General features: G+C 36.2%; 1 protein-coding gene across 2 annotated transcripts in view; it reads right to left on the bottom strand.

The window, feature by feature from the left end:
* Positions 1-9,233, bottom strand: part of ASZ1 (ankyrin repeat, SAM and basic leucine zipper domain containing 1) — a 49,648-nt gene extending 40,415 nt beyond the window's left edge. Inside the window, exons 1-4 of one of the 2 annotated variants that reach the window (XM_026510001.3) lie at positions 9,117-9,233; positions 8,610-8,709; positions 6,545-6,667; positions 4,341-4,452 (exon numbers count right to left, since the gene is read on the bottom strand). In XM_026510001.3, the coding sequence (XP_026365786.1) occupies positions 4,341-4,452; positions 6,545-6,667; positions 8,610-8,709; positions 9,117-9,233 (452 nt within the window). The remainder of the gene's footprint in view (positions 1-4,340; positions 4,453-6,544; positions 6,668-8,609; positions 8,710-9,116) is intronic. The other variant, XM_026510008.3, reaches the window with a different exon arrangement.
* Positions 9,234-10,445: the final 1,212 nt, after the last annotated feature.

Consider the following 10,445-nt stretch of genomic DNA (forward strand, 5'->3'; position numbering starts at 1 on the left):
GGTACACATCACCAAATGACCCGGGGAACTTCAACCCCTGAACTTAGGTTACATGAGTCCTGGACTGATGGTGCCCAAGGCATCTTTCAGAAACACATAAATTCCTACCTTAGGGCCTCATAGTATGCCAAAGAGTAAGTTTTAAAATCTAATGACTCGCACCTAGTCATGAATCAGAAGCATGAGAAGCTACTGTTAACAGAAACAAACCCACCAAGATTTGTTCAAATATTGTAACTGTTACTTCTGAACTACAGCTGACTCTTGAACAACATGGGTTTGAACTGCATAGGTCCACTTATACACATTTTTTTTCAATAAATACAGTACAGTATAGGGGTACCTGGGTGGCTCAATCGGTTAAGCATCCAACTCTTGATTTCAGCTTAAGTCATGATCTCAGGGTTGTGGGATCAAGCCCCGCATCAGGCTCCACGTTCAGCATGGAGTCTGCTAGAGATTCTTTCCCTCCCTCTCTGTGCCCCTCCTCCACACATATTCTCTCTCAATAAATAAATAAAATCTTTTAAAAAAATACAGTACAGTACTATATATTTTCTCTTTCTTATGATTTTCTTAACACTTTCTTTTTTCTAGCTTACTTCATTGTAAGAATATAGTATACATTATACATAACATACAAATTATGTTAATTGATTGTTTATGTTATTGGTAAGGTTTTTGCTCAACAGAAGGCTATTAGTAGTTAAGTTTTGGGGGAATCGAAAGTTATATGCACATTTTCACCTCACAGGGGGTTGGTGCTCCTAACCCCTGCACTGTTCAAAGGTCAACTGCATATGTTTGCCATCCTAAAGAAGTTCTAATTTAGAGCTTGAAAATGTTTTCAGGGAACAAAGAGCTATAAATAGTGACACTGCCAGCGGTGCCTGGGTGGCATTAGCTGGTTGAGTGTCCTACTCTTGGTTGCAGCTCAGGTGGAGATCTCAGAGTCCTGGGATCAAGCCCTGCGACCAGCACCACGCCGAGCTTGGGAGTCTGCCTGGGATTCTCTCTCCCTTCTCCCTCTGTCCCTCCCCCGTGCAAGTACGCATGTGCTTGCTCTCGCAAATCTTTTTTTAAAAAAGTGACACTGCTGGTTTTGAAAAGAAACAGAATTTCTAGAAAAAAAGTAACTGAAATTATGAACTCAATTGATGAATTTAACAATAAATTAGAAGCAATAAATTAGAAGTGAGATTCAGTGACTGAGAAGGCAAACTGAAAACTATTATCCAGAATGTGACACAGTGAAACAAAGACATGGGGAAAAAGAGAGAGGTCTAACAGATACACAATTAGAGACTCAAAGAGGAAAGAACAGGGCAGAGGTAATATTTGAAGAGATAATGAATGAGACTTATTTAGAACCGAGGCATTAATCCAAAATTTAGAAAATGCTTGTCATAATAATGCTTGATGTAGGAGATGAAGACACCTTAATGATAACCATGTTAAAGTGATGGATTTTTTTTCCATTGGCCATTTTCAAGGTGAAACAAGAAATGTCAGAAATGTTGAAAGAAACTAAGAAAATTTCTCAAAAAACACTGACACTTAGGAATCAAATAGTATTAGATTTTATTTTTTTTAATATTTTATTTATTTGAGAGAGAGAGAGCAAGAGCACAAGCAGGAGGAGCGGCAGAGGCAGAGGGAAAAGCAGGTACCCTGCTGAGTGGGGAGCCCAACTTGGGGCTTGATCCCAGATCACCGGGATCATGACCTGAGTTGAAGGCAGACGCTTAACCAACTGAGCCACCCAGGTGCCCTGGTATTAGAAGATTTTAAAGCCTACGTACATACAATATTAGAAAGTGACATAAAATTTCAAAGCAGATGACAGTTGCTCTTCAAATAATATTTACCTAATACATATGAATGTTATATGTTCACCATAATAATGAACTAGAATGGCTAAAGAAGTAGAAGAGAAGCAGAAAATATAAAAGCATTTAGTGATATTGATCTTTAGCACACATATGTAAACAGCTTGCTTTAGCAAAACAAACAGCAACAAACACCAATCATGATTTCCAAAAAAACAATTCAGTAGGTAAAACAAAGCCCCAGATAGTCATAGGTATCTGAGGAACAGATACAAGCTGCAGGTCTCTATTCAGTTTAACTCAGATCTCAGGCTAGAAAAGTGAACAATGCTCAAAAAGACTGCAAACTTCAGATGCCTGAAGCAAAAGTTTACAGTAGGAAAATACACTATACACTGAAAATGGTTAAAATGGCAAGCTTTATGTTACATGTACTTAAATGCCATAAAAAATTTTCAAAAAAGAAGAGGGGAGGGAAAAAGGATTGAAACCAAAATTCCCAGTCTTCTAACAGGTTTTGATTTTTGTCATTTCTAATGAATTATCTATAAAATTCCTGCCAAGTCTTATTGCACTGTCCCTGTGTCCTGAAATTTCTTCTTTTCCACTGCCACCATGCTATCCCCATCTGTCCACTAATGCTATCCTTCTTATAAAATTTGCAGCCTAAAAGCACTATTTCCCATGATTTATTCTTTTCAGCTCTATCAAGGTCCTCATTTTCTGCAAGAAAACATAGTTCAATTATTGCACTACTTTATGCTTTGAGCTTAAAATAAAAACAGCTGAATAGTTTTTCAGGTATTTCTCACATTTGTTAATTAGATGCAGATTGTTCTTTTCTTCAACCATGCTGTAAAGTTGTCTGTTTTAATTGAGCACATATCAATTCAAATTTTATGTTCTTTCAGATTCATCAGCTTTTCTAGGGTTTTCAGTTTTGAAACTGTGTGGCTGCCTTATAGTTTTAGTTTGAGATGCTTACCTTACGTTATTTTTAATTCAAATAAGTTTTTCCCTAAATATACCTTGTGTATCTAAAAGATATCTTCTAGTTCTTATGGAAGCAGAACAGTCTAGAACCTATGACAATGGCTTGCTTGACTTTTCTTTCAGTGTGTTTACAAGATAATAAGTAATTGGAAGGGTAAAGATTTTGCTCTCTATAATACAGTGCAGAAGCAATTAAAAAAAAAAAAAGAGCACCAGCAAAAAACAATTTCCCATTGAACCCAGAATGGCAAATCTTATCATAAACAACTTCTGAAGGTAAAAATTAAAATTAAGCACCCATCGAGGCTTACTTAAACTAGGTATCTTGGAGTTCCCAATTCCAAAGTATAGTCAAATCCAAAAGTTATACCTACCTAGGGTTTATACCCTATATGACAGAATTAAAATTCCTGTGAATTGATTTGCTACAAATCTGCAGGTAGTCTTTCCAGATCTTTAAAAAATCTGTTTGTTAAATACTGATTATCCACTCTCCCAGTCTTGACTTTTCTCACACTAGTTTCTCAACCTGGGCACTATAATATTTTGGGATGGGTACTTCTTTGTTTTGAGAGGCTGTCCTATATACCGTGGGTGTTTAACAACATCCCGGGCCTCCACCCATTATGCCAGTAGCGTACTCTAAGCCAACAGAATCTCCCAGGTGTGACAATCAAAAGTGTTTCCAGACATTTCCAAGTGTCCCCTGGGAGACAAAACAGACACCTGCTGTCTAGCTGTCATAGAAATTAAATAGGGAAAAAAACCTTCTAAAGTCAAGTATAGTCATTTCTATATATCAGGCATTAGATCATTATTATTTGAATGAATTATGGATAATAATTCTATTTCGCTATACATATTTCAGTTGGATAGCCTATTTCCTACTCTATTTATTTTGAAGATTAAATAAAACAGAAAGAGATTAAATAAAACAGAAGACAGAGCCAGATTAAGAAAGAAGTCAGTAACAGAAATTTTAAGCTATCTGATTCATTTTTTAAATTACTAACATTTCAACAGATCCAACAAGCAGTTACTGCTTGTTTTCTATGCATCTAGACATTATTACCTATATGATATAATGTAATTGGAAGAGTCTTAGGAAAATGAAAACATTTCAATATATTACTTAGGAATTCTGTGTAGAACTGTTTAGCAGGTAAGTGGTATACACAGAGTACATGAAGAGGTTTTACCATTACAGCTTAATCATTCTTTTGAGTGTATGATTCATAAGAAATGATATAGTTTATTGTCTTTCTTTCCCTCTCATTTCAAATTATTAGAACATTCCTCTAAAAATTAAAAGTTGAAAGACAACTTTCATGATATACCCTTCCTTTGGTAATCTTATAAAATTAGAACCATGACAGTATGACCTATTTTCATTCCTCAACCATATGGCCAAGTAAACACATTGTTTATGATTTTTAAAAAATCATGCTATCAAATATTTAACAGGCTGATAATCAAAGAAAAATATCCATAGTTTTTAATAGATAATAAGGCTCTTACCTACAAGCAACATTTGGATCAGCATTTCTTGAAAGCAGTAGCTCTACACACTTTAAGATCTGTTCCTCTGAGCCACGTGCAGAACAAGCAGTTATCAAAATAGTCTGCTTATCTGTAGTGAAAAGAAAAGTGAGGAAACCCCCCCACACATCAAGAAGTGTATCTAACTGACTTCTTTTATCATTCAAAAGATTCTAAATATTTACTGTACTCTTAAAATTTTATACCTATTCCCAAATCTCTTACTCTTAGTAGATACCTTTGTATTCCTTCACCAAAAAATGAGATTAGGGATGAACTCCTTAATGTCCAAAATATATCTATCATTCATTTCTTAATTTCCCTTTTTTTCCCCCTTTCCTTTAAGAAAATAGGAAAGTGGTAAGAACATGAATGCTGTGTAGAGTTACTGCCTGGAGTTGAACAGTTTTTGGTTGATTAAAATTTGCTTTGCTGAACTGTAGTTGAAAAACAATAACTGATATTTTCTTATTTCACTTATTTCTCATTCATTTGACATTTCAGTGAAATTTTGGTTTTTATCCGAACCATCCTACTGAAAATGACCTAACTGCCATATCCATTGGTTTCTTTTTTGGTCCTCTTCTACTGGATCTCTCTGAGCTCAGTCTGTTTCCTAAAAACTTCTCCCCTTGGCCCCTAGGGCACCAGCAGAAATCACAGATTAAAAAAACAAAAACCCTTTTCAGGTAAGAATTGGGGAATTTAAAATAGGTCATGGCAACTAAGGTTTACATTAGTGGTTTAATGTTGATCAAGCATAAAGATTCTAGTCCCAGTTCTGCTACTGATAAACTGTGACTCCAGTGATACCTTAATATCTCAGTAGACCTAGTTTATAGGTAGGAAGCTGCCCTCTTTACCTGATGGGGCTATTGCTGAATACATAATAGAATTTATGTGAACATGCTGAGAAAAATATAAACTGTTTTATAATTGTAAGTATTCCTCTGATTACAAAAAGCAGAGAAAGAAAACTAATTTTTTTAGTTTATTTTTTTAAAGTTTTTACTTAAATTCCAATTGGTTAACATACAGTGCTATATTAGTTTCAGGTGTATAATACAGTGATTCAAAACTTCCACAAAATACCCGGTGCTTATGACAAGTGCAATCCTTAATCCCCATTCCCTATTTCACCCATCCCCATATCCATCTCTCCTCTGGTAACCACCAGTTTGTTCTTTATAGTTAAGAAAACTATTAGTTTTTTTGAGAATATTTTTTATACTTTCAGAAATCTCATTCCTAAGTCCAGCTTTCACTGGGTGATATTTTAAAATGACATAATAAAAAGAAAAACCTATCACAGAAGCAGATTAAACATAAAACTATTGATAAGATGGGAAGTTATATAAAACACACAGATGAGAAAACAGAAATGGTTTTATAAACATCTAATGTAGGTACAAAGTAAATGTGAAAATTAATTCTAAAGTGAAATCAAAATCTGAATTATGAAATGAATTTAATTGCCTATTGGAAACATGTTAAAAATAAGTAAGCAATAATTCAGTATAATAATTAAACTCGATTTGGACATATACTCTTATGTTTCAGAAGCATCCAAAGCAGTATGAAGTAGAAATAATCTAATAACAAAGAAACATATAAATTTAATAAGCTATCTTTGAAACAACCTTAGGTGATATAATTCAGAGTTGAGTTTTAAATTTTAAAGACTAATTTTCAAGTAATTTTTGACAAAATTATCAGCTGTTTTCTTTCAATGCATTTTTCCTTTAAAAAATAACCAAACCCTCTAGCATAGAAATTAAAGGTATATAATAACATAAGCAGTTACTAAGGTAACATACATGGAATCTACCTTCCTGGTAAGAGAGTTTTTCCAAAAAAAACCCAAAAACCTATGGTTTTTAAGTTGATTTCGTATCTTAATTACATAATATAACTAATAGGTTTGTTTTTTAAACTGCTTTAATTTTTGTCACTTTGCATAATAGCTGCTTGGGAATCAAGAAAATCACAGTAAACATAATCAGTTGGGTTACCTCAACATCTTACCTTGTTTTCAAGGACAAAGGTTTATTGTAAAGCGTATATATAAAAACAGAACATGGAAAGTGTACATCACCACCCCTAAACAGATTATAATTAGGCTTGTAAACAGAGATACATAGAAAGTAAATACTCACATATTTTAAATGTTTAAAACATCTTACCCTTATCAAAGCTTGCATTAGCACCTCTGTCCAAAAGGACACGAACCAGCTCTACATTGGAAACACTAGCAGCATACATAAGAGGAGTCCATCCATACCGAAAGCTGGAATCCACACTAATGCCTGTCAATATAAAAAGCAAGCTTTTAACAGCCTCCCCCACCAGAAGAAAAATCACTGCCACTTTTATATGCTGAAAGTACTGTGCACAGTAACATATTCCATGCAATTTATAACAAAAAGGAATTTCTTGGTAATAATGGCCTAAGTTTAAAAGGATCCACACAGTAAATGATTGTAGTTCAAAAACATTCAAAGTAACACTATATGGTTATGTACATACATATGTACATACATGTCTAATAAGCATATAAGGACATGCACAGGAATGATAAATATCAACTACAGCAGAGTGGTATCTCCAGGGCTAAGGAGAGAAACTGCTATACCTTTTAGAATATCTGAAATATTTAGTAATTTTAAGAGAACTAAACATATTAAAAGAATAACAAAAACTGGAGACATCTTTGAAGTGTTAGAAGTGGCTGACTCAAAGGAAACTTTCATTTTTTTATCAAACTTCTCAACTGGTGCAGAAATATGTATCAAAACCAAGAATAACTTTGGAAGGCAAAAAACTAAAAATATTTTTTGAAGTGTGAAATAATGACATCTGGAAGGAAACTAGGAAATGCTAAATTAAGAGTTACCTGTGGAAGTAAGACATCAGGGGTACTTTCTCAAGTGGGAACAAAGGTATCTTTTACTTATACCTATATATTTATTATTGGTTTTCAAAAATTAATTTTTTGAATGTTTGTAATTAAAAACAAAATTTTAAAAGGTTGACTAAATATCTACTTTACCAGTAGGTCTTTTCAAGTCCAAATCTTTCAGAAGCCTCCATCATTTCACCACACCTAGTCCTACTACTTGAGTCCTACAACTCAGGCCCCAAGGCAAATTATCTTTTCTAAAACAAATTTCTAACTATTCCATCCAATCCAGCACTATGCACACTCCTGCAAGTGTTCATATTAGGTATTGAGCCTGTTTCAATTATTCAAATTTTATTTAGTTTCATTCTTCAATTACAAACTCAAGTTCCATTGTCCACAGTCACACAAATCCTTCTTTTTTGTTACAACAGCTAATATTTACGTAGCAACTATATGTTTTAGATCTTTATGTGTGTTTTCATTTTAATATACCCCCAAACCCTTTGATATTATGCATCCCCATTTTAAAAAGGGGGAAATTGAAGTTTAGGAAGGTTTAGTAACTTGGTCAAGATTACAGAGCCATCAGGTGGCAGGGTTAGTAATCAAACCCAGAAATGTACTGTTTCCAAAATGATTCCTTTTCCACTAAACCATGCAATGTCTCTAGCATACAAGAAAAACATTTTGCTATAAACAATCTCATTTATCTGTATGTGTGAATGTTTGGATTTACAAGTAGATAGTAAATGCCTGTTACTCCTTTGGATAATTTCAACCATTATTATCAACAACTCATACTCCTACGTCAGGTAATTTAAAAAATTAATATTTAATTTGATCACAGAAAAATGTTACAGGACCCTGGACATAATTATGATGTTTTACATAAACAAACTGATGCTCTAGAAGTTTAAATGACTTTCCTAAGGAACCACAATGAGTAAGCAATAAAGCTGGAACAGATATCCACATATTGTGATTACACAGACACCTAGCACAAGGAAAGAACATAACTAGAAACAATTTTGGAGAAACATGTAATAATATTATAGACAGTAAATGCTAAGAAAAAATGTCTAAGAGTTACTGGAGAGGATAGGATTAATCAGAACAGGCTTCTTGAAGGAGGTAGAAGAACTGATGGAAGCAACAGGCTGGCATTCCAAATTTGAGGGTAGAAGAAAATAAGGCAAAGAGAATCCAGTCAAGTAAGATATAGAGAGCACTTAATATATTAACATTCATTGTGCTTACACTAGAAAAGCAACTCAAACCTTTTAAAATAAGGAACCCTTGTAAATGTAGACAACTGTGTTAGGTTGAAACTATCCCTTATCTCTCACCAGAATCTAGGAGCTCCTTGACCAATGAAATATCTCCTGTGGTCAATGCTTTTTTAAATGTTTCATTCTTTTCTTCAGGGAGTAATGGTCCTTTTAATTTCTAAAAAAGGATAAAGTTAAAGAAAATTGTTATACATATTTTCATTTCCACTACATCAGAAAACAATGATTGGTTTCAGGTACATCTTTTTGGCTGCGCGCGGGGGGGGGGGGGGGGCTAGGGAGTGCAACATACAAAGTTCGTAAGGAATTCATGTCTAAAATTATCTTTAAATGGAATGGGTAATGCTATGGGTCCAAACCCAAACCAAGAGCTACATCGACGACCGCACATTTTATGGAATGCACAGTAGGGAACAGAAAAACTCAGGATTTGTTGGGAGTCTAGACGCTTGTATTTCCACTAGGGAAACACAGGAAAGCAAGTAAGAGGTTTCACGAAGTCAGGCCTTCAAGAGCCAGGGGGTGCTGATCCAGGTGTGGTCAAGAAAAGGCCTCCTGGGCTACCTGAACCGTCCGGTCTAGATAACCAATCTCCCAGCCGTCATCCTCGCTCTCGCTACTCTCGCCTCCACCAGCCACTGCCAAGCCGCGTAGCGCACCAGCCGCCATGCCCGCCGACATCTCCCTAAGCACACTACACCGCCCGCCAGCTCCCCTGGCGCCTGCGCACTGGGGGAGCACGCAGGGTTGCGCGGGAAGGTGCGCATGCTGGCGCGGAGGCCTTGAGCTCTCAGGCGCAGGCGCGTGGGCATGCGTAGTGGCCCTCACCTTCCCTCTATCGGCAACCAGCCTTGCGGTCTAGGTAGGTGCAATGCTGCCTAACGTGGTAGGGTCTGTGGGCCTGAAGCAGCTGAGAAGACTCGGGGGTCACGCTTCTAGCCAGTGCTTCCAATTCATTTCCGGGACTTACTCTTCATTCTTTTTACGGTATTTGTTTGATGAAGTTCTTGATCTTCAAGGAACGCCCTACTTTCGGTGAGCATAATGGGGATTAAAATGCCAAGTAAGACTAGGCTTTCTCCCTCATCCCCTTCATCCCCTCATCCCCCTCATCCATGAGGATGAAGAAGAAAGCCTGTTAAACATGCGACCCCTGGAAGAGGGACAACTCTTGGCCAGAATACAGATGGGAGCACTATCCTTACATTCAAAAAAAGCTGTCAGACAAATGAGAGCTGACAAAGGAGCCAAGAGAAAATGCCATTCCACAGGAAGAATTCTTCCTTTAAATTTCATGTGACCTCAGATCTCAGCTTAGATTTGGAAACTTCAAGCCACCAAAACACCTTCCCAGCTAGACACTGGGTGCCCTAAAGGAAAAAGTCAGTCAACAAAGGGGGAGTTGGGGAGAGAGTGGATCTAAGTGCTAGGAAGAAGAAATGATTTAAACTTTCAGAGAGTAAGTAAATAATACAAACAACTCCAGGTGAAAGCAGCCCAACCTCAAACTGGCTTTCTGCATCTAACTTCTGGATGAAATGGTAACACATTAATTATCTTTGCCACAGAAAAGTGGATCCATCAAGGAATAAGGCACGTTTGTGTTCCTTGAGATGATTGTTTTAAAAGATTTTATTTATTTGTTTGACAGAGAAGTTGGGAAGCACAAGCAGGGTGAGCAGCAGGCAGAGGGAGAGGGAGAAGCAGGCTCCCCTCCGAGCAGGGAGCCCCACGCGGGCTCTATCCTAGGACCTTCGGATCATGACCTGAGCCACCCAGGCACCTCCGTCAAGATAATTTAAAAGGAAAATCATACCCCATTCTTTAAAAGTTTTTGTAATATTTTTTTTTTCCTTAAAGAATTTCCAGTGTAAGATTTTGAAATTATTTCCT

This window comes from Ursus arctos, unplaced genomic scaffold (genome assembly GCF_023065955.2).
Source record: "Ursus arctos isolate Adak ecotype North America unplaced genomic scaffold, UrsArc2.0 scaffold_3, whole genome shotgun sequence".
NCBI classification, from domain to species: domain Eukaryota; kingdom Metazoa; phylum Chordata; class Mammalia; order Carnivora; family Ursidae; genus Ursus; species Ursus arctos.